Source organism: Falco biarmicus, chromosome 6, assembly GCF_023638135.1.
Source record: "Falco biarmicus isolate bFalBia1 chromosome 6, bFalBia1.pri, whole genome shotgun sequence".
Taxonomy (NCBI): domain Eukaryota; kingdom Metazoa; phylum Chordata; class Aves; order Falconiformes; family Falconidae; genus Falco; species Falco biarmicus.
Window position 1 is genome coordinate 67,140,235 of NC_079293.1, and position 25,088 is coordinate 67,165,322.

General features: G+C 39.2%; 1 protein-coding gene across 6 annotated transcripts in view; it reads left to right on the forward strand.

Annotated features, from left to right (window-relative positions):
- The first annotated feature begins 1,196 nt into the window (after positions 1–1,196).
- Positions 1,197–25,088, forward strand: part of ATG5 (autophagy related 5) — an 83,718-nt gene continuing 59,826 nt past the window's right edge. Inside the window, exons 1-5 of one of the 6 annotated variants that reach the window (XM_056344749.1) lie at positions 1,197–1,289; positions 2,166–2,326; positions 9,322–9,449; positions 15,503–15,581; positions 21,238–21,400. In XM_056344749.1, the coding sequence (XP_056200724.1) occupies positions 2,219–2,326; positions 9,322–9,449; positions 15,503–15,581; positions 21,238–21,400 (478 nt within the window). In that variant the 5' untranslated portion in view covers positions 1,197–1,289; positions 2,166–2,218. Of the gene's footprint in view, positions 1,290–1,538; positions 1,695–2,154; positions 2,327–9,321; positions 9,450–15,502; positions 15,582–21,237; positions 21,401–25,088 lie in introns of those variants that run through there. The other 5 variants (XM_056344750.1, XM_056344751.1, XM_056344748.1 and 2 more) reach the window with 5 other exon arrangements.

Below are 25,088 nucleotides of genomic sequence, written 5' to 3' on the forward strand. Positions count from 1 at the left end.
AACATATCAAAATTCCCCAGATCCTATGGTTGAATAAACAACACACAAATCCATTAAAATACCAGTCTTTGGGTAAACCCCACAAAAAGTCAGCAGTAACGGTAGTGCTCGAATTCCTCATGACGCCTTCAGCAGCGGTGGCCACTGTCTGACATCTGGTGGCCACAAGCCAGCATAGCAAGAACGTCGCGCTACTGAAATTGCAGTGCGCGCCATTTGCAGTGCGCGCCATCCACATCGGGTAAAAACCCACTTTGTTTTCTTTCAAACGTTAACTGCCAAAATACCAGTTGTAATACATTTGCTACAGTTGTACGGCTTGCCACAGAACAACCCAGCTTTGACAACTGCTGGTGTGTGACACATACTAGCAAGGAAGCTATGACACAGATCTTGGAATTACGATGCTCCCTCCCACCTGAGAAGGCCCCTTTCCTGTTCCCCCCTACTCTTGTAGGACAGCGAGATGGGGATCCGCACAGCGACAGAAATGCAGATGTTCTATAAAACGCAGAGATGGAATTCACTGTGACCTTGCACCCGTTGGACCAATAAAAAATGATGCAGAATGGAAGAGATGCCCTCAACCTCCTGTGATCACGGTATAAAACCATCGTGTATAAAATATACCACATAAAGAACAGGGAAAGAGAACAGTCGGGTAAGAGAGAAGAGAGACCTTAAGCGGTTAGATTGTGCTCAAAATACTCGGAAGAGCGCTTAACCCCGTGAGCACCCAAGGCTTTCGGCACTAACGCTCACGGGCTCCCGCGCGCCGGCAGAAGCGCGGCCTATCGCCTGAGCGGCTCCGCCGACGCCTCAGGAGCGGGCCCGAGCCCAGGGCCGGTCACACGGGCAGCCCAGCGACCCCCGCCTCCGGCCCTGCCGCTGCAGCTCCCACGGCGCACGCAGGGTGCTCAGGCGGCCGCATCCCCGCAGCGGGGCAGCTGCGGGACTGACTCCCTCCCGCCGCCCTCCCGGCACCCACGCTGCCGCAGAGCCGCAGCCTGAGGGGCCCAGCCACAGGCCCTCCGCCCCCTTCCCACCCGCAGACCTCCAGCCCAGCCCACCCCCGCCGGCCCTTCTCCACCCCCCGCCCCGCTTCCGGCTTCCGGCGCCGGCTGGGGGCGGGCGCACCGGGAACCGCCCGCCGGGAGCCGGGCGGAAGCTGTGCGGCGGACAGCGCGTGCGCGAGGGGCGGGGCCATGGCGGGGCGGGGCCGCGGTTCAGTTCCTGCCTGGCGCGCCGCACGCTCCGCGTGCGGGCAGGTGGCGCGGGTCGCGATTGAGGTACCGGCTGTTCCTTCTCTCCCGCCCCCCGCGGCGGCGTTGCTGCCCGGGGCCGGGACGCCGCTCGCCCCCGGCGGGCCGGGACCGGGGTTGGGGTTGGGGCCGGGGCTGAGGCTGGGGCGGGGCCGCCGCGGCCCGCCCCCCGGCCTTGCCGTTGCCTGGGGAGAGCACGCCGGGGGTTGCCGCCGCGGTGCTCCTCGGCTCGGCCCCGTGCCGTGCGCTGCTGATTCACCTCGGGCGGCCGCTGGGGAGGGAGACGGGCAGGCGGGCAGCCACCGCGGGGCCTGGCCGGGCCGTTGCCGCGGGCGCGGGGGGCGGCCTCCGCCTTGAGCATGCTGGCGGGGGCCCCCGGGTCTCGGCGCGGCGGCGGGCGATGGCGATGCTGGGCCCCGTCCTGAGGCCTCGGTGAGCTCCCCGGGCCGGCCTGCGGCCCCGCCGGCGGGAGACCCGCTCGCTTCGTCGGCCCCGCCGGCGGGAGACCCGCTCGCTTCGTCGTCCCCACCGCTGCGTGTCCCGCTCGGCTGCGGGCGCTGGCTCTGCCGGCTCCCCCTGGGTCCGGGGCCGCTGGTCCGCGGTGAAGCCGGGGCCTCGCAGGGGTGTGGGAGCTGCGGGGCGGCCGCAGGGCGGTAGCGGGAAAGGTGTCTTTGCCTCTGCGGCTGGGGCGTGATGCGGGCTTAGGAAATGCTCGTTTATTCGCCATCCCACCCTGTGTTGTAGTTGGGAAAGCGTTAACGCGGAGGCATTAACTCATGCCGTTCTCTGTGCAAACCGGTGCGTTTAATGCTTGTGGGAGCATAGTCACGATGACCTTTAACAAGATGTGCTTTATTTGCAGTCCTGCTGACTTGTTTCTTTTTGGGGGGAGCGGGATTGCAGTTCTAGTTGAAGAAGTAAACAGATCTACATGTGCTTCACTATTCATTGGAAGAATGACAGATGACAAAGATGTACTTCGAGATGTGTGGTTTGGACGAATACCAACCTGTTTCACTCTGTATCAGGATGAGGTAACTGAAAGGGAAGCTGAACCTTACTATGTGAGTATAATGAGGGTAGTCACAGGTAGTCCAATGTCATAGTTAAGTTTCCTTCATTCTTACATGTGTGCTGCAATGTTGAGGAAACAAAAATAACCACCCAAATTTTTTTCTTCTTATTCCTGGTACCTTATGAAAGTAAACCGTATGGCCATACTGTGTGATTTGTCTCTTTTCACAGTGGTTCAAAACTTTAAGCTTCTTTCACCAGTGAAACTTATAATGAATAATTATGATATTTAAAAAATGATGAAAAAGTCAACAAGTAGGTAAGAGGGGGTGGCTCTATGTGACTTTGTATGTTCTTGGATGATGACCAGAAGAAGAGATATTTTTTATGTTACTTTACTACAGAAGTAACTTCAGTCAGAGCTTTGTGTAATCTTAAACACGAGGGTCAGTCACCTGTGCAACACAAACTTGTAACAAACGCTGGCTTTGGTATTTCTGCTCATGGATTACTTCAGCTAGTTTTCTTTTCTTTAAATGCTAGCAGTGTTGAGAGATCTAGCTCAGACGTAGGAAAAGCAGCTATAATGTCTTAACAGTACCGTGCCTGAACTGGATTGCTAGTTGATGATAAAAATGAGTGATGGCTGTATTTGAGTTGTAAACAGGAAGTGCCTTTTGTAATTATGTGGTATTTGTTTGTAGTCTACCTAGCAGTTTTCATTCTCTCAGCATCTGGTAGACATTGGCTTGATAGAGAATGTTTGCTGATTCAGTGAAACTTAAATTTGAAATGTCACAAGTAATTGGTAGGAAAATCTTGTGTTATGAGTTTTTATGTGGAAATCTTAAGTGTTGTCATATCCTATTCTACTCTTTTAGAAAATATTACTGGGCAGAAATAATTTTTCCTGTGTTTAACAGTATCTTTATGTCATCAGTTTTTGATTTACATGTGCATTGAGTGTGTTTCTGAAACCTAATAAACCATCAATGTTTTTTGTGCAGTGATGGCAGTGCTCATCTTTCTGTGTTTTAGTTTCACCACTGGTAAAACAGAAGTATTTCTACTTCATGTGGTCGACCTATTGCCAAATGCTTCTGAGCATCTAAAAGTCTCAGACTTTGTATTATGTATACATATATATTTTAATTCTTATATATAAAAACATTTTAAAAGTTACATGAAAGGTATGATTTTAAGTATGGAGAAATGCAGTCTTGATCTGTTTAACAATCGGTGTCAAAAGCATGTTATCTTCATGCTGTGGCCAACTTTCTAAGCCAAGGAGTTAGTTTTAAGCTGGTAGCGTTTCTTTTATTTATTCTGCTTAAAATGTACACAGAAATTCTCAAGGCTTAGTTCTCTATTTCTGCAAAATCTGGTTATTCAGAAATTGCAATTCTAAAATTTTAGCTTCCTTTTTCAGGTCATGTTGGAGCTGATAACATAGCTTTGCTTCTTGAAGGGACCAAGGTTTTATAATAGTAAAAGGTAGAATATCAAAATTTAAATCGTGGTTTAGTTCTTGTGGTTTCAAAGTGCATCTGTGTTAATGTTTTTGTTTAGATCTATAATGCATTTTTGAAGCAAGTCTTCATCCTTCCCACTTATGTGCCCAGGTTTGCATCACACAGTGGTCTTGTAGCCCACAAGCTGAATCATTTTCATGTGAAGCTGAAGTAGATGTGCTTCAGCTGCTAACGGGTATAGTGTATGGGATCAAACTGGAGCTAAACTGAAGTGAAAAAAGTGAACTAAAATTGCAGTAAAAAAGTGTCATGAACATTCCCGGTCTGTGACACAAGCTGTTCAGCTTTACATGTCTCCTCACACCTCACTACTTGCTAATATAGATACAACCTCTGTATTCCAGACTGCCCTCCGTAAATGGGAGGGCTGCATGGGAAGGAAATACTGGCATCGTTAAGAGGGGAAAAAATGCTTTTGCTCTGAGGAACTTGCTTTATGAAGATGAAGGAAGATAGACCTGGAGGGTGCGGGGTTAGAAAAACAACCTAGAATCCATGTGATGGATTTCAGTTTGTTGCAAGTGGTGTGATAGGAGACCCTTGTTTGTTAGATGTATTAGCACAGCACAGGAGTGGTGTAGGTGCGTATTGCATTATGGCACTGCGTGGGGGTAGCAGAACTAATTTAAGATGAGCTTGTCTATCTTTTGGAAAGAGTAGTGACATCAAGACTAAGCTTCTCAAGTAAAGCACTGTCCTGTAGTCAAACCAAGTAGGTTTCTGCAGAGTTACACTGGAAATGGATACGTTGGGTTTTTTGGAGTGTTTCCTACAGTTGCTTGTGTTTGGAATTGGAAGCATAATTAGGACCAGTAAGGTTGAACTACCTTTGTGGCTGAACTGATTTTTCTCTAGTCCTAAAATTATGATTTTTATTTTTAAATGGTGTATTGTCTGCCTTTTGATGCAAACAATTAGAAATAAAATGTGTATAGGAAGCAGAGTACTCACTGGCTGAGATTTATCAGATGTAAAGAACAAAGTTGTAGCAGAAGGCAGTCGTTGGTATGATACTCAGCCCAAGGGACTAGGCTTGACTGGGCCATTCTTTTAAGCTTCCTCCGTGTCAGGTTGTTCTATTGAGATGACCGTATGTGAAGCTATTCCATGTTAGGATGCTTTGTTTCTTCATCCTGGGTACATTGGTGATCAGACCAGTCCAGTTCCTGTTAAATTTAGAATTTTTTCTGGTTTGTAATCTGTTTTGCATGTAAAGTGGAGTTTTGTTCTGCAACAAAACCTGTGGAGATAGCTGGAGAGATACTCTTTCTAGACAAAGATAATGCCAAGCGTTTCCTTAGGCATTAAGAGCTGCTTGCATTTCATTTAACCTCTACAGAAAGCATTCCTGGTTATTGTGATTAAATACTGTAGCAATGTACAATATGCAAAAGGAAGGTGTTGCAGTTTCTGTAATTTTGGGGATGGCATGTTCTAGCCTACTAGGATTTATCCTGCCTGCTAATGTGTCTGGAGATTCACTTTTGTTTTCTTAATTTAATGAGGAGAACTCCTAATCTTACTAGTTTGCTCCACCGCATCAGTTTTGTATAGCTGTTCTGGCTTAAGCTGAGCATATGTAAATTGTGTACATGTTTTTCACAATGTCTTTCAAAGCTAAGGCTAGAAATCATATCAAAGGCAGTTAATTATTGTTGTGTCTTGTTTTTAATGAAGAACTAGTACCCGTTTATTTTTAAGGATTAAATAATTACATTTGGTATGGCCATTGACTTAAGAATTCAGATGTGAATATGAATTTCAAGGTTTTTTTCATGTTCTTAAATGTTATTTTTTTAATTGTTAGTGCTGTGCAATTTGTTTGTGATGTCTTCATTACTGTTGCAATGGGCAATTTGATCCCAGTGGGTTGTAAACTTGCGTTTATACCATATAGTCTGACTACTTTGAGGGAGTTTATGCCAGCTTTTTGTTTGTATGCTGAGTGGGAGAAAACTTATGCAACCGATTGCTGGAAGGAAAGGCTCCCAGCTTCACTTAACATATCAGGAATCCTTCTCAGTCTTGACACTTAAAATTCACCCGCTGACCTCTTTAGACTTCTCTTGAATCTTCTTACAAGCCCATCCTTTCTAGGGGACAAGACGGACGTGGCTCCTTCTGAGCCACAAAGCTCAAATGAAAGCAGGGTTTTTCATTCAGGTTTCTTTTGCTATGCAGCATGACTGAGTCAGTTGCCATAGAACTTGAATCAAAACTGGAATCCTCTTCTGTTTAATTCCTTATATGCTATATCATGCACTTTAGTATTAGTTAATTCTAAGTTTAAATAGTGTAAGAGAAAATATTGAATCTATGCTAAATGCATGCTCAGTCTAATCATTACAAACATTGATACTACCTTGTCTGCATATTTGCCCGTGAAGTACTCTAGGCCATTTAATTTATTATATGTAATTTTAGCATATTGTGTACTGATCTATCAGTCCTGCATTCAGGTTGTTACATTACTTGCATTGTTGGGCGTGTTTGATTTTCATAGCAATGTTCTAACCGTTAGCACATAGCCTGCTGATAGAAGGTTATTTGTCCAAAAAAAGAAAGGTAATTGTGCAAATCTCACCTAGTGGGGTGTGTTTAACTTCGATTGGTAGATCTTATATGATCATGTGGGGTTTTTTTCTTAATTGGGTATTACAGCCCTAACCCAAGGGCTGTTCATTCCCAGCATCCAGAAGTACTGCTGTAGGGTAATCAAAAGGCTGAAAGGGTATAGCCTCGTTGGCTGCGTGGACTGGTTTAGGAGTCAGCAGCAAAAGTGTTTGTGGGAGAGGTGACATTCTGGTGGACACGGCTTTGTGAAGGCTCCTTGCCACATCGCTGAAGTCTTGGCGAAGCTTGTGAGTGTCTAATAGTCTAGAAGGTGGATTGCTGTGTAGAATTGTGGTTTGCACATAGAGGCCTCTATAAAACAATTAACATGATTCTGCTGTCAGAGAGATTGACTAAAGCCCAGCATATAGTTAAATACATTAAGCGCTTTTTTCTAAGTATTTTTGAGTACCTATACTCAGTAATAGCTTTTAAAAATTACAAGATTTTTTGAGTAAAAATGTTTTATGTTAACTGGTATCTTTAACAGAGTGCAGGCAACTGGTGGAGAAGGGATATTAAAAGGGGTAACAAAATGAAAATGTCTTTAAACTATGCTTTTAAAAGTCTCACTTAACAGGTTTAGTATAATTGTAAATCTCTAGAATAATTAAAGCTAGAAAAGTAATACATTGGATCCTTTCATGTCTCCCATGGAAGGGAAAGACTGTAGCAAGGTACAAGAGGTGGGAAGACTGAAAAAAAAAAAAGTTCAGTAGGTGCTGCAGATGCCCAGCATCTCTGAAAAACAGGCAGTCCCTGTTAACCTGATTTAACTGTTAGGTTTTGTACTCCAGAGGCCCATTGGGAGTGCTGACTGCATTCTGTTAAATTCAGTTACTTGCTGCTTGGTTATAGTCTCTGATCTCGAATTGTGTTGAAATAGAAACTGTGTTGTTCTTCTACACTACAAACTGAAGTATTTTACAGGAGAAGTTAGTTATGCAGTTTAAAGGGTTATGTCAAACTGCTGCAATCAATAACACTAATGTATTTATCAGTTCCTGCAGGGCTGTGCCACATGCAGCATGCTGAAAACTGGCTTTTGTAGCAGTCCAGATAGGTCTCATAGCAGAATATACCAGCATTAATTTAACTGTGAATATCACACAGAAATAATATGGAATTGTTACCAAAATATTTGGGGTTGATTGAAATAGCCTAGACTATATTGTCTCAAGAACAATCAGTGTAGATATGTGGAATTATGTTAAAAAGGGTAAGATTATATTGTCATTCAAGTCATTGAGGTACCAGACAATTATGACTTGAGTGTGTACATGACTTCATCGAATTTGAGATTGTTCACATTTTAAAACTGAAGGCTGTTTTTAATTACCTTGCTGGATTGGACTCCTATGAAAGAAGGTAGAAACAATATGATGATGGTAATAAGAGCAACAGATGGAAAAAGAAAACCATATGGTACACAAAAGATAGTGTTAACTGACTTGATGACTGTGGTAGTGGTGAGTCTTGATAATCTTGTAGTTTTATATAAATCCTAAAATTTAGTTGTTTCACAGATGTATGCAGATTAGTAACCTAATGCAGCATTATCAAAAAGACAAATCCATTCTCCTTCATAAGAACTTGCTCTTGATTTACTCTCCTTAATTCTTTGTGAATCTGGTATTTGTAAATAAATTCTAGTATAATGGCCAAAATATCTAATTTATAGATCAAAGTGTGGTCTAATCGTTGGAGAGATTCTGGAAGAATGTTGCAGCAGAGATCAAGTTTTTGTAATATGTCCTTACATAGTTTTGGATGTCTGTGCCATAGACATTCACTTAAGGCCTAGCATTATCCATATACTATAAAGAAAACTTTTTAAGAAACAGCACTGGTTGTGAGGAACACTGGAAAACAAATGTTTCTCTAAATATGAGAAATGCAATTTATTTCTATTTATTCCTTAGACCCATCTATTAATAATTAGGAAATTAAATTAACTTTACAGGATGAATACCATTCATTTAAAATGGGCTCCAAAGCTAAATGTTAGTTTACAGGGATGTTAAACTTTCCTCATTGGGAATACCGAAAGGCATTGTTTGTTAAAGCTTATAGACTGATAAATCGTAAGTAAATGTGCTATACAGTAATCAGTCTGATTGATGCAGTCTGCTTAACCACTCTTACTAGACATGAGACTTAAAAAAAAAAAAAAAAGGGGGAGCGGTGGGGAGGGGGTTGCAAATAAAAATAACACAGCATTCTGTTTTGGATAGTGCACAACATTACACTTGAGGAAAAAAAGTTAGTGTATCAGAAAGCTGTAAGAAGGTTTCTTCTTTCAACTGATAAAATATTGATGGTTTTCTTTCTGATTTTGAATTGGCAAACCCAGTGCAAAGAAAATGGAAATTGCCGGCTATTGGTAATACAAAACATACTTGGAAACCAAACCTTTAAGCAGCTAGTTTTCACTCTTTTTTTTTTTTTTTTTTTTTTTTAAATTTTGTAGGAATTTCTATTTTGAAATAATAGCTGTTACACAGTTGCTCATTATATTCAATAAGAACTTAGAACATGTTCCTATCTGGTCATATAAAAATTGTTTAAAATGCTCTTTGGCCTGCTTAAATACAGAAAAGCAGAAATTAAATTCCACTCTTCTCCCTAGCACCACATCAAAAGAATCAAGAACTTTTTTACTATTTTTTTGTCGGTTATTGTATTGGATGCTACTATTATACATCTTCTGAGAGCATAATTTTATAGCCTTTCATTGACCTTTAATAAGTAAACTGTCTAACAGACATCTGACGTTTGGGGTGTGTGTGTGTGGAGAATGCTGACTGAATTTTGGTTATGAAAATGCATACTTGTTACAGATTTTTATTAATATAGTAAATTTTATGAATATTTAAAGCTTCTGTAATATTTTTTTTCAGCTGCTTTTGCCAAGGATAAGCTACTTGACACTGGTAACAGACAAAGTAAAGAAACACTTTCAGAAAGTTATGAGACAAGAGGAAGTTAGTGAAATATGGTTTGAATATGAAGGTACACCACTGAAATGGTGAGTTTATTTAACTTTGTACCTTTACTTAGTTTATTGTGTAAAGAGTTACCAAGTTCAGCATGTTGTCAGTACTTTTCCTAAACCAGTCACTCCATTGGATTTCAAAGATGGCAAAAGAGGAGGAGAGTAAGAAAAGCATGTTGAGGAAAATCAGAAGGTTTAATGTTGAATGTATTTTTTACTATTCTGCTTGTACTTACTATATGTATATGGCAGAGATTGTGCTGCACCTGTTGGTTTTGTTCTAGTTTACTGTAATACAAAGTACCTGTGGCTTTGGCTTTACTGTAGTTTCTTGCAGTAGAATCATTAAATAAATTTTCGTTTAGGTTATCCTACTTCCTTAAAGGATGCCTAATAACACAGATAGGAAGTATTATTTCTAGAGTCTGAATGCAAGTAAAATATATGCTTAAAGATAAGCGCGTAGCCTTCACTTCTTACTGGTGTGATATGTGCTTGCACTGTAAAACAGATAATCTAATATTGATGCACAGGCTCTTGTTGAATTCAATTAGTTCAACTTTACTGAACTGATTGATGTTGATTCTGGTTTTGTTCTGTCATATGGTCTATTAAAGTATCTTCCATCCTGTCCCCCCCAAGGTTGGGGAATAAGACTGACATTGTTTCATTTATTAGTTTTCATTCATAAGTACTGTTCATAAGATTTGTTTCTTTCCATTTCTGCCATAAAGATAGAGCTGCAGTGTTTGCTAGCTCTGCATAGATAACATAGGCTCTCCAGAAAGTATTTAGTATTTTGAATGCTGAAGAGATTTTGTATCTCTTTTCCTGTATCATAATAGGAAAGAAGACTTACGGTGGCTGGTTTAGCTTCTTGCACCTGGATTGTTTTGTGATGTGAGCATCACATCATAGAATCTCTTTAGACTTGGTGATGCAGTAGATATCTTCTACTCTTGTTTCTTTGAGACCAACCTAGTGTAAACCTTAAAAACATGTAAATAGAAAAGCATAAGAACTAGCTTTTTTCACTTTTTCAAAACTGCTTGGCAAACCCAGCTTTAGGCATCTTAGTTAAATTACATGAAATTTAACAATGATTTCTTGGTTTCAAGAAATACACACCAGGGTTTCTTGGTGTGCCATGGTGACCTTGAGTCATGGATACCATCCAAATAAACAAGGTACCAGTGTGTTCATTATCTTAGGTAGATCATGGGGGGAAACTTTGTAAGTTTTCACTGAAGTTGTAACAAGAAAGGAAGGAGAGGCTCTTTACTTCAACCAAAATGAGATCTGTATTTTTTGTAAGTTTTCAAATACCATGATGTTGAAGCTGGAATTTAAAAAACCCCAACCTATATTATAGAATAAAAGTATAGAGTAAAAATTAGAATTATAATTCTAAGTGAAGAGTTAGTAAACTCATAGAACATTGAAATGAAAATGAATAGTGTAATTATGGTCTGCTAATTAAGACTCTGATCTTTCAGAAAGCCTAAGCGTATTCTACCAGGAAGAGCTTCACCAGTTTCAGTATAATTGCTTTTCTAAGGAAACCGCTATCAGCAAACCATTGTTTTAGGAGAATGATAATACTCTGAATAGCTGAAGCTTGTTGCAGGGCAGACCCAAATACCAGAACTGAGAATTAGATTGAGCTAGTAGTTTGTAGAGAAAGAATAGTGAGCATTAATGCTTAATCTTTTTAAGTATAACTTCCACATTCAGAATCAAATAGAACTTACTAATAATATTGTTTATTCTAATTATTTACTTTGCACTGTGAGGTCACATTGCTTACAGTGTGTGTGGTTTCATACCTGGTTGGGATGTAGTGTCTCTCTTTTCAGCTGCAGCTGTTCAAAATCTCACTGGAAAACAGGAGGAAATCTGAAATGTAGTTTCAATTTCACAGTCTGCAGCACTCAGGTCAGGGTCCTGAAGGAGGATGAAGTTCTCCAGGTCTGGACTTGCAGGGGTCCGGGGCCTCCCACTGAGCTTGTTGGAGCAGGGGAAGATGGTCTTTTTGCCTGTAGGTGATGTGTACTGGGAGCAGGTCTATGTCACCAAGGTAAGGGGTAAGGAGCTGCAGGAAGAAATTATCAGACTGTGCAGCATCAGAGACTACAAAAGGAAATGGATCAGATCTTCTCAGGAGACCCTGCAGGAACCTAAACTTACAGCTACATTGAAGGAGATGCAGGCAGAGTCTGTGATTATTGGATTAGCAAACAGTCTCCTAAGATGATGGAAGGGCTGGAAGCTTGTGACTTGTGGCAACAGGAGGAAGGCTCCTTCTCCATTTGCGTTTCTGTAACTACAGGATAGGTTCAGTGCTCTGGCTGCAGGTGAGGGACTAAAAGCTCTGTCCAGTGGTGCTTCCGAGGTGGCCGAGAGTGAATTGTGCAAGGGGCACCGGGAGGGAAGTGGTGAGTGAAGTCAAAGGTCTGTATTCTTCTTACTCTGCTCTATCAGCCTCTCCAGGATCTTGAACTCTGGCTTTTCATGGTCACTACAGTCAAAGCTGCTGCTGATTATCACATCCAGAACTATTTTGTCTTGTTAGTAAGTAATGGATTCACCTGCAGGCCAGCTCTGGTCCTGTATCAAGAAATGTTGACTACTTGTGTTGCTTTTCCAGCAGATGTCACAGATTAACAAGAATCAGGGTCTGAGATGCAGAAACTTCTTCAGCTGTTTGAAGAAGACTTTACTTCCTCACCTGGATTGCATGATCTGTAACAAACTCGCCATGATGTTGCTCTTATTAGTCTCTCTGATCCTGAAGCACAGGGTCTCAAACAACCTGTTGTCTGTCCCATTAAGTTTCACACATCTAAGCTACTCCATGACATGAAAGACAACTCTCTTGCCCTCATCTGCTCTGCCTGTCTTTCCTGAGCAGCTTGTGTCCATCCATCCATAACACTATGTCTCAGGTAGCCCAATACTGTCAGTTATGTCACTGCATGTGGAGCTCTAGTTTCTCCTGCTTGTTCCTCAGGCTGTGTACTTTTATGTAGATACAGTTGTGTCAGACTCGCTTCTATCCTATTTTTATGATTTTGCTATCTCCCTTGTAGCTGTCACCTTTCACCACTTGCTTTCCACCTGTGTCCATTAATTTCTGCTGGTCTGTGGGATTTTATTCACACCCGTTTATGGTCTAAAGCTTTCCTCACCAGGCTGACCAACTTGAAGGTGAATACTTTTGTCCTGCCTAGGTGGATTCCATCTCTCCCTAGCAGTCCTTTATCCCCGAAGAGTGTCCTGTGACTGTAAAAGCCAAGTCCTTATTGTCACAACCAGTTATTGACCTGCAGTTATTGACCAGCATTCATGCCTCTGAGCCTTTCTCCTTCAATGGCAAAATTGTGGAGATGCCACCTTGCCCCTGGAACTGTATAGTCATTCTTGGTAACACTCAAGTGTTCCCTCGCAGTTCTTAGGATTTGTGCCAGTGTGGTTAAACAGTAAGGGCTAATAAACTAAGCACAGGAGAAACCTCGCCAGTCTGTCTGCAGCTTCTTAACAAGCAGCAAATCTCAGCAGGTCAAAGCACCATTTGATCAGACATATCTGACGTTGTTGGAAAATGCTAGAGTTTCCTTAAAAGATCTAAGAAAAAATTATTTCTTAATTAATACTAAAGGAAAAGGTGAGACTATTTTTTGATGCAGCCAAGATTTCCCTTAATGAGACATTTGTTCATAGAAATACCTAAATGCTAGATTTTGGCCACTTGATATACTTAGTAGCTCAGATACTTCTAGAACATAGGATTTTTTTGGTCTTGGTTTTATCAGTTCATGTCACAGTGAATTACTGAATTACCACAGTAAATTATTCTGGTCTGGAAACAACCTACCAACTCGCGCTGTCATTTTCTGTCCTGGGTTCAGAAAGAAATTGCTAGAGGAGTAATAATTAATTTTCCTTACTGTCAATCCGTCACTTTTGAAGTACTTAATGTGGTGTTTTTCAGGAATTCTGTCATACTCTGAAACCACCTTCTGTATAACAATAAAAGCAATCATAAATTGACAGTGGCTGGAAGTCAAGGTGCTGTTACATTTCTATAGATTTAAGACTTTCCAGAACCGGTCATTGTTCTAGCAACTTTAAAAAAAAGATTTGTGGGCTCTTAGAGATTTCTCTTTGGTATTTTTCCCATTGTTTCCTTTGAGTTCTGCACAGTCTGCCTGTTCTTGGCTCCCACTCTAATTTGATTTCAGCAATACAATAATATTTCTCGAAATGATACCTTTCTGGTATCTGGACATTTCTCTTGGCTTTGTTGTGTTTGTTTTCTCTTTTTTTCTTTTTTTTTTTTCTTTTTTTGAGGGGGGCAACTCTTTAAAGGCTTTCTTGGGGGTTTGATTTTTTTTTTTTTTTAATTCTCCTGGTTACTGTAGGTTCCAGAGAGCATTTGTATATTTCTTTAATTGCAGTACCTCTTTTTCAAATAAGTTCAGGAACAGTATTGCAGCAGTGACACTGGAAGCAAGATTTTAATCGGGGAATACTGGCTCATAGTACAAGGTAGATACACACTTAAGAGTGGAGTGAGGGAATGTTGGGATTTTTTTATTCCACGTGCATTGACAAGTCCTCTTTTTCTTCTCACCTTGTCTCTTTGTTACTTAGCTCACCTGAAAACCCACTCTTTCATGGAACTCTTGCTGAATCTCTGTGGAAGAACTGAAGGCGTGATTGGCAGTTAGTAGTAATAAGTCTTGGTGGTAAAAACTTGAGCGTATATGGATATGCGTTAGCTGTATTCTTCATTCCCTTTTGTCAGGAAAACACAGATCTAGATACTTTCTTGACATTTCCCTCTATTCTTTCTTTAAAGAAGTTACCAGTGCAATAGGTAAATTCAAGAATCGTAGTACTATTTTGGGGGGTTTTATTTTGCTATTGCGGTGACTTTGTCTTTAGCTTTGGGGTTAGCTCACCCATAGAGGGTGCTAAAGCACTGTTGTGTGAAAGTGTAGCAAGTCAGGAAATTGGCTTGGCACAGGTGGTTTTTAAAAGTCTGGACTTTCAAAACTTTTATGTATGTGCTTGGCTCTGTGTCCTGTGGTCAGTCCCATTTAATTCAGTGATGCTACTGAGTTTACAGTTAAGTGTGTGTTTATCTCTCCATAGGATGAGAAGTGAGTAAGGCTCTTTCAGTTACGAATTTTGAAAGATAAAAGAATGGAGTTGGTATGCTGAATGCAAAAAAACCCAAACAAACCCAAAACAAAAAACCCAAAAATAAACTCAAAACAAACCAAAATCCACCCTATCAAAAATCTTGCTAGTGTCTGCTTGTGAGAAAATTGCAGAAAAAGACCTCTTTACAGTGCCTGTGGAAGTATTGTTCTGTGATATATATTCCTTATATTACTAGAGGCTGTATCTTCTAGTAAATTTAAAGGAGACAAAGTTATAAGGCAGAAATGAATATTTGGAGGAAGCAGCTTCTCTGTTTGACGTCTTCAACCTAGAATGCCACTGAAATACAAAAGTCCTATATTCCCGGCCCCCCCCTTCTTAATTTGATAGTAGAGTTACAGAGTTCATCTTGATCCATCCTCTTTCAGTCCTTTTACAGGCATGTCCTTGTTTTACCTGACTACTTAACTCTCCACAGTGACATCAGGCAGGTGGGAGAGGGAGGAGATGTTAAGGGTCAGTGTGGTATGAACCTGTGGCATTACAGTACCTAAAAGCATGTATAAGTTTGTCAGACCAGCTCTTCCAACGGTTATCAAGCTTTTTTAACTAAAAATACTGTTTTGAAGGATTCCATAGGGCAGCTACCTATGCTGTTGCAAAACTGGCAGTGTTTTGTGGGCACAGCTTGGAGATCGCTGTTTTAGATACCGAACATATGAAGTGTAGACTTGATTCTGCCAGAAACTGTCAGTCATTTCTACCTGCCTGTGTAACTTTTATGAATCGGCAATAATGAATGTTAATTGTGGGAGTTGAACAGCTAGTTTTTTTCATATAAATGCAGGTATATTAACTGCCATATGTAGAGTTAAATGCACAGCTTTTTTGTTCATTTAATATCTCTTCATTTTTAGGCATTACCCAATTGGTTTGCTGTTTGATCTCCATGCATCAAATACAGCACTTCCTTGGAGCATCACAGTGCATTTCAAGGTAAAATTGAAATACACCTTTAGTTAAGAACAAGTGAGTGTGGGATTGCATGAAATTTGGAAGCTAGGAGGCTTCATAATTATTTTGTAAATAAGTGAATGGTATGACTTGAAGGGGAGAACTTTCTATGTCTTTAACTCAGTCAGCTTGAGTTGACTGAAGGTTGGAAAGAATGAGAAATGCTTGTCCCTTTAGGGACATGAGCATGGGTATGAGATACTGTAGAAATACTTGAAGTCAGGGAGTGCTGTTGTACTTCGTGTGGGTCCCCTTTAGAGAACTGAGGGAAAGGAGTTTGGTCTTGTGATAGCTTAGTCACAGGAGAAACGTTATTTTGATTGCACATTGTAGAACCATTAGGTATGACTTCATAGCTACTGATCTTTGCTCAGAAGAGTACTTGTGCAGGGTTAGCTTGGTGCAGGATTCTTTCATACTCTGAAAAGGCATTGAGACAATAATCCCAGGTATGTTCTGAAGTCAAAATCACAACTAGAAATCATGGTATTTAACTTTGAAACTTAATTTCTTCATTGTAAAAGAAACAATGCAATAGGAAAACTGATCCAAAGGGAAGGACTAGGTTAATAGGCTTGGTTTAACTGTGTGAGATGTGACATGAAATAAAAAGTCTACTGGGAAGCAGACGTGTTTTGAATGTTTTTGTTGGAAGAATTCTTTTCTTGAAGATGTTTTAGGAAAGGTTTTGCTAACAGGAGTAGTCTGATTGTTTTTGAAAGTATGCACTGGAATCATACGTTCTTATGATACATATTTTCACATGTTGAAACTTTTAAAATGACTGACTGAATGAATCTGAAGTTGGGGCTGTTCTTGAAACCATTGTATTTACCACACTTCTGTCAGATCAATGTCAGAGAGAGCTGGGATGAAGATGCTTCCAGAGTGTTTTGAAGAAACTGTAGGGCATCTCTATGTCATGATTTAATTGTTACACCTTCTGAGAGCTCTGGAAGATTAACAGTTGGCAGTGTGTGAATGTTGCCATCCAAAAGTAGAGCCATTTTGAGAAATAAGTTGCAGCACCACAGTGCATTTAATTTTATGTAGTAATGTAAAGTGACTTTAATGTCCTTATATTGCTGCTTGCCAAAAGATCAGCTAATTTAAGTTTGTCTCAAAGGTCTATATTAAAGATCAGCAGAAATAATTTACTGCTATGGCAGTATTTTAAAAGCTGTAATTTAGTTTTTAAAAATATAACACCTTGGATTAAGCACCTGCTTAATCTCTCTTCCTGTTTTTGATGTAATCTGAAAGTTTATTTAAATAAACCCCTCTTAATCCTTGAAGTCAAAACATAACTGAAATATATCAAAGATGTAAAAATATTGAAGATATTTTCATGTCTTAGTTTCTTACAGCTAAATAGTTTAGATGTGAGATTGCTGCCTGAATTATTCTTTTCACTTGTGTGTGGTAATCCTTCAAAGAGCCATAATTTTTTTTTTTTTTTTTGCTTAATTGAACAGTAGTCGATTTTTCTGGGGTTTAACTTCTGCTGTCATGGCTTTCTCCTTTCTTTTAGCAAAGCATGCAGTCAACAACAGTTGTCTCACATTTATTTTAACTTTTCTCTTCCCCCATCAGTTTTCTTTGTTCCATGTTAAAAATATGAAAGAAGTTTATTTCTGTTCAGCAGAAGTTTGAAAGTTGACAGGTAGTTGTAATTTTCCTTGTGTTATGCATGCAGGCCAAATAATAGACATGCTTTCTGTTTGCATTGAAGAAACAGTTTATTAATTTGTACTTCTGATACGCAGTAAAATAACATGCGTGTATATCTCTAGTAAAGCTGAAATACAGTTGCCTTAAGTAGTCTTAGAAGGATGAGCTTGTAAGTGTAGTAAGGACTGAGAATTGTGAGAAGCTGTAGTCTGAAAATTTGCTTTTGTTACCCAGGTGTGGCTTTAAGGGGGGTAACTATCCCTTCCTGTTATCGCATGCCACGCTGCGGCATGCCTGGTACTGTTCATGTTCTCAGCCTGGTAACCAGCTCTCCAGATTTTGTATAGTAGATAAGAGGTGGCAAACGGCTGTGGAAATGGGTAGTGCTGTTGGAGGAGAGGAAATCAGGTGTGCCAGGGGACACAGTTTTTAAAGCTCTATTGTTGCTGTAATTTTCTGTAAGTGGAGCCTAATGCAACTAAACTGGCACAGTATAAACAGGTATTTTTGTGAGGTAGAACTGATAGATAAACATAGGTGGAATAGAGCTATGAAACTAGATTGAAGTTACCTGTGATGGTTTTGGAACAGTTTTATGTGAGAGGTCATTTAGTGGTCCTGTCTGTACCGATGATATGTACTTCTTTATGACTAAGTTTATGCTGCAGGTGTCTACTGGTATATGCAACAAACCCAGTGTTGCTTGAGCTTTCTAAGAAAATCAGTCAACCCTTAATAACTTTTCTTGCAAAAAATATAGAACATGGAGGCAATAAGACATCGCCAATAAGAGTACCTGAATTAAAGCTGCTTATGAATCTGTTAAAACTTTCTGCACATCTCACAGTTGTATAGCCAGGCATGGCTACTAGCTTGTTAACAATTGTCCCTTTTCTCAGGCAACTGAATAAAGTTGTTACATTTGACTCTTTCCTCCAGTAGAAAGAAGGCTGGTAGAAATGAAAAAAAAAAACCAAACAACCAACAAACAAAACAAAAAATATACATGTTCTGTATTTAAGTATAAAACTCACTATTCTGTGCCCTATTTTGTAAATCAGTGGGGATATTGGTAGTCTCATGTAGGTGAAACTTTCATACACGTCTTGTAGATGCAGCATTGTGTTTTTCAAGTTACCACTTTCATGTTTAGGTTTTTCAGCTTCTGCTTACAGTACTGCATAGAAATGTGTCAGTGTTTTTCTTCTAAAGGTAAGACAGCACTGAGGATTGTAAGAGTGTTTTCCACAGTGTTATCCCTTACAAGCTTGGAAAATTAACTATGCCACACCTTTGTACTACAGTGGCTTGGTTCTTTTCACTAGCTTAGCTAGCTTTGACCAATTTTAAATACTTCCTTGCTGTTCTGCAGACTACCCTATGTATGTTCTCTGGAACACATTCCCCAGGAGTGATATTCCCTTTAACTTGAAGTTCATTGGAGGAAGGTTAGTCAGGGAGATCCCTACCCTTAGAAAGACAGGAATGTCCAAAAAAAGATCCTGCAGTTCAGTATTTAGACATGTGTAATAAAAATATTGTTGTAACAAAACTGTTGTTTTCATAAACTTAGATAAAACTTCAGCTTTTAACTGTGAAAGCCAGTGTCTAGGTTCCTGTATTACTTGGCATTAAGTACATTCCACTGCTTCGTATTCTTTTGAGGGATGCTAGTGTCTCGTTTTGATTTCTTGCATGTAAAGAACTTTCTCAATCTTGAAATATGCTATTTCTAACTGTTTTCATCTGGATTCGTTACTAGACTTGACTTTTTTTATTTGAGCAAGTAAGTTAAACTTCTAAAAGCATTTTATAGGCCTAGACAGATGTCAGCTGGCAAGTAACAATCCCAGTGATATTTTCCATTCATCTTGGGCCCAATTATGCTGAGACCCTCAGCTTTGTGGAGAAAGTGAGCGAGGTCAGCCCTAGGAGGACTTTCCTTTCTGATCTGTCCTCTTTAATGTCTCTACACTTGGCCATCCTCATAGGAGAAGCAAGCTTTATCTCTTCGATTTCTAGTCAGCTCCACATGTATCAGTCCCTAAGTAACAATGGCACTTCCTTTGTGAGTTTAACGCCAAGCCATGTATACTTCAGTGGAAGAGATGTTAGCAGTCTTTTCTTCCCTTTGTACTTCTGTTTTTGGAAGATACTCATCCTTTTGATCCACAGTTTCCAGAGTCTGGGTTCACTGTCATAAGGAGGAATCCACTATATAAAATTCCATTATTTAATGTCACTCTTTTCAGTAACTTCATGAGGAGGGAACTATCATTGTTGTCCTCAATTTCCTTAAGGTAAGGCAATCCCCCACTCCCTTTCATATTGTTGTTTGTGGTTCTTGGATATTTTGAATTCCTGTTGTTCGAAGCAGTCTTCGCTATTTTTCCTGGTTTTATGTGGAGGAGAGAAGGTGTGAGGTTTTCCAGCATTATATTGCTCCTACTGTGACATGTTAACTACACTGTAAACGCCTTTGAAAAATATCCTGTTGCATGTACTTGTATTTCCAAAATGGGTTGAACAGTCCCTTGCAAAAGCTTTTTTTAAATAGCCAGTTTGTAATCAGTTAAGAGGAGAGGTAGTCTTGTGAAATAACATGAGAATTAAAGTGTAAAAATACATTGCAAGCCCTTGTTGTGAAAGGGAGTACTGAATGATGCTGCTCTAGTTTGGCTCTGGGGGTTTCCACTGTTTAGCACTGTCATAAGCAACTGTGAAAAGAGGATGGATAAGAAGGGGCTAAAACATGGCGAGTTTTGAAACCTTTAAAAACTAAAGACAATAAATTTTTGATAATGCCTGTATTACTGTAAAATGACAAGTGATACTAAATGTTAATAAAAAAAATAAAGAACAACCCTGTGTACCTATACAATGCTGAACTTCTGATGAGTTAATTTCCAAATAAATCTTTCTGTACCTGAATGAGATTTACAATTATAATTCCTTAATAAATGAATTAGGAAAGGTAGTTATCTTTTACTGAGGGGATAACGGTTACTTGAGGAGTGGTAATGGCATCCGCAATACTGAATGCAGTGTGCCAAATAAAAGGGGTATAGAATCAAGTCGCATGGGTCAGTAGTAGGCTCATGTATTTGGTAAAGTTGGAGCTGACAAGGATTTCCTGTATCTCTTAAGGAAAAATGTTTGTAAGTGACATACATGCCATAGTTCATATATGTGGATGGTGATATTTGGAGGAAATGTTTTTCAAAGACCAGTATAGAAATGGGTGCTAAACTGCCATTGAGAGCCAATAGGGGTTGAGTGGTGGTTGCTTGTTTCTCCCTTGTCGCAGCACTCTCCAAACTAGCCGGCTGCAACAAGGTCTTTTACCATCACATACCAACATACTCTTCACACCAGTCCCTCTGCTGCCTTCTCCTAGTCTCTCTTCACCCAGGGCACGTGTTCTCTCTTCTCTCTGCTTCTTCCTCCTCTCTCTTCCTTGGCTGCCCAACCTCTTCACAGAACCAGCCACAGCTGCACCTTATCTACATTGGCCAACATGCCCCTGAAGCCAGCCCACAGTTGTATATTATCAATGCTAATTAACCCAGCTTCATTCCTCTACACTCCCCCTTTTCTTTTGTTCATTGCCAGAGTTAAACATCATCTTGAAAACATATTACAAATCTGTTTCCTGAATTTTGGATGTAAGGGCCTAAATAAATCTGCTGATGTTTTTAAATGTATATATCAAGTTGAGGTTGGGTGATTTAGAGTAATTTCTGGTTTCACAGAAAATTCTTCAACTTCTGTTTTTCCTGAAATGTTTTTCCCCTGTAAAACCTTTCTTGTCAGCAGAATGAGAGAATGATTGTTACCTTCTTCCAGAAGTAGATTCCAGTGTGCTTCTTCAGTATAAATGTAAACCTGAGTAAAATTATTCTTTGTTCTTAATCTTCTAAGGTATGTGATAGATTCATTTCTCTTGATTTATCTTTTCTTTTTGTAGAATTTTCCAGAAAAGGATCTTCTACACTGCCATTCTAAGGATGTGATTGAAGCTCATTTTATGGCTTGTATAAAAGAAGCAGATGCTTTAAAGCACAAAAGTCAAGTCATTAATGAGATGCAAAAAAAGGATCATAAACAACTGTGGATGGGATTACAGAATGGTAAATACAGTGCATCAAGTATTAATTATATTTAGGTCTAGCATGCTAATAAATAACTACTTCAAATTTTAGTCATGGTACGGGATATAAAATGTCATTGTTTGCAGAATTTTAGTCTGTCATGGAAAAGTTTGTATTTTTTAATCACCATTTATGTAATAATCCAAGTGTGGCTTAAGTTATTCAAGGAACTAAATTAGGTTTTTACAAACCAAAACTAGGAACAAAACAAAATAAATACTGTCTAGTATACTTTTGTGCAACTGATAGTTTTTATTTGGGAGACATCTGGGGTGTAAGTGTTGTTCAGTATTCATCATCTCGCACCATAAAGTAAAAACGGTTGCCTCCTCGAGTTAATGCTTGAGGATTGTCACTGATAAACAATACAGGTAAACTTTAAAAAAAGTTGCACAGTAGATTAATAATTCTACTTTTCTCTCTGCTAAATTTATTTTTTTTTTACTGCTGATATTACCATGGCTTTCACAAAGATTTCTGCATAGATAAGTATGAACTTGGCAAGGTCAGCAAAATAATTCAGAACAGGATGTTCTAAAATAATTAGTATTCTTACTTTGCACAGATAACATGAATCCATATTGCACTGCAAAATGTAACTTCTTTTGTTTTTACAAACAAAGAGTTGTGTCCTCTTTCTCATGGTTCTTAGAGGCCTGTAAGTTGAAAAGCTTTGTAAATATTTCAGAAACTACTATCTGAAATGGGTAGTAATGCCACTTGCAATATATTTTTCTCATCCCCTGAAGCTGTCATTTATATTATTACTGTTAAATTTATTTTACAGAAGCTGTAAGCATGAAGTTGTTTGTTTTATATTGAGGTACAAAATACTAAACACTTAGAATTAACATCTTCCTACATTTGTGAGAATTAAATGAAATGGGAGAGGCTTTGAATGCAAGACTACTTGAGACATGTTTGCTTTAGACAGTGAGGTTCTGAGTGAGTTAGGGTTTAATGTGTGGCTTTAGTGAGTGTGTGGGTTCTAATTTTTTTTTTGTTATTGTGTAGTTGTACTGTCTTTCATATTAAACATACTCCTGTAATTCTGGAGATTGAGTGCTTATCAGAAACTCTGGTTTCTATTTTTTAATTGATGGAGAGATAGAAATTGAGGGATTATTTTAATTTGCTATTTGAGTGGTAAGATCTTGGGGGATGTGGTACATAATTGCAAAATGTATCAAGTAAGAAATTGCATTTTATGTGGTTAATTTCAAAGTACTTCTTGAGACATCCTGTTTTGAGTAGACACTAGTCAGCAAACTGCTATGTTCACTTTTGTGAATTAGCAGTAAATAGAGAGTACTGGTCCACTAGAAGCCAGAATTGGTATAAAATACATGTTTCCCTAAAGCTTACATTGTTACAAGTCAATTTAAACTGCAATTTTAATAATTCTGTGAAAAAAGTACTCTGCTTGAATAGTATGCCTTGTAGGCCATTCAAGAAGCAAACATAATTTTGTTTTCTATTTGGAGAATTACTAGCTTTATTGCAAAAAAGAATCCTGTCACTTCATCCCAGTGCTCCAGTGTTCCCAGCGCAGGGCACTTTATGTGCTCTTTTTATTAATGCTTTTAAAAATTAAAACAAACCTCTAACATAAGTTATAATAATGGCAGATGAATTGACTACACAGTGAAATAGCGTGAGTTAAGGTTCTTTTTCTTTAATGGAAGTTACAGAACCTTGATACCCTCAATATATGTGAGGTAGGAGAACAGATGTGCAGTGCATTCTTTCTGTGCTTATCTTAGGCTCTATCTTTTAGTTGATTATTTGTCTAAAAGTATCTTCAGGTGTAAGGAAACCAGAATTTTGCTGTTCTACTTTTTAAGGTTAAGAACAGAGGTTGCCTAGCAAGGCTGATTTCAGGGTTTCACTACTTAATGAAGAATTGCACCTGTGAAATCTGACACCTAAATGAGTTTAAACAATCTTCTGAATACTTTCAAATGCTAATTTTGATTTCTCAGCTCTTCATAAGAGAAACAAGAAAAACTTATGAAACCAAGAAAACTCTTTTTAAGCATGTTATATCTTTCAGTATGTTTTTATAGGCTTTCGTTTGAGAAGTAATAATTTTAAACCTCTTTATGAAACAATGAATGACCACAAAAAAGAAAAGAGAGTAGCGTTTGTGATAACTGCCTTGTAAGTAATGATACATCTGCAGGCTTTTTTTTTCTGTGAGACTTGAAAAAAAATTACTCAGTACTTAAATATAGGAAGTGTTATTTGTTTAAGGAAAGATAGCAATACTTACAGGATATGTATTAAACTTAGTTTTGAAAAAAAATTTCAATGTTGGAGAAATGTAACTACCAATGACAAGTGTAATTTGAGATGAATGTTTCTACTGAGAAGGAAGTACTTGGAACAGGTAGCATGAGAAACTTTCAGTTGCCTGTAGATGGCTTTTAGGGGAAGAGCTTTAATAGTGAATTTATGGCAGTCTTGTACTAGTAACAGCTGGTAGGTATTCATAACAACCTTTACATGCCTCCTCCCACCATGTCTGGTTTTGTGTTAATCTGCTATCAAATCAGGAAGGTAAACATACTTTTCTGTTTGCTTGTGCTGTGGTTTTGCTTGCTCTTCAGACTTCGGTTAGCCAATTTTTGTCCATAAACCAGATACTCCTTAGCTAGAACACTTCTTTGGAACAGGTACATTTGTGTTGCCTTAATTTTGACCAGCATCATGGATGTCTGACTGCGGTAGGAAAGTGATAAAGGCAGACTATATAGCTATACTGACCTCTGTCCCTTTGTAAGAATTGTTAAAATTCTTTGATCAGAATTGATGGAAAATTTTACTACTGTTCGTGCTTTAATAGTGTTATGGACATTTTTATTATGGATAAAGTGGATTTTCAAATGGGTGGTTTTTTCTTCTTGTCTCGTGTGGAAAAATAAAGACTTTCAGCTTTGAAACATTAAGACTGTGGGCCTAGTGATGACTCAAACAAATGAAATCTCAACTGTTTTTAGGGGGAGAGCTGTATTTTTTGCATGGTTCAAAGAATTAATATCCATAACTTCAGTATATAGTAGTTTTGATAAAGGAGGATTCTTAGATGCAACACAGCTGCTTTTCATCAGTTGTGGAGGGACATAAGCATCCATACCCTGGAATTCTCACAGGCATCCTTTATAACCGGTGAAGACCAGACTTAGTATTTCTGATAGATGAGTGATGGAAATAAACAGTAAAAACTCATAGCCATTTCTACAGCTTCTTTATAGATTATAAAATAAAAGCAGGTCTTTTTACTGAAAAATATTATGGAAAAAGAATGTAATACTCATTCTTGCTGTAGGGCTTACCGGAAGTTAAATGGCCGTACTGAATTGTTCATGTTAAAGGAGAAAAATCCTACAAACATTCAGATATATGCAATATTTTATTTTTTAATGCATGTGATCTTTGTCTTACTGACAGTGTCAGGCCTGTATTGTCTTGCATTTATTTCTAAATTATATCTAAACCAGTCCTGGATTTTTGAGGGGCAGAAGGTTTGTTTTTTCTGAGTTATCATATTGCTGTTTAGAAATGTTTGAACTGCCAAAAAGAAATAGTGTCAGTACATCAGCAGTATCTCTTTTGTGCTGTGTACACATGGCCCACTCAGGTTTGGTATGTGTGTCTCATAGAGAAC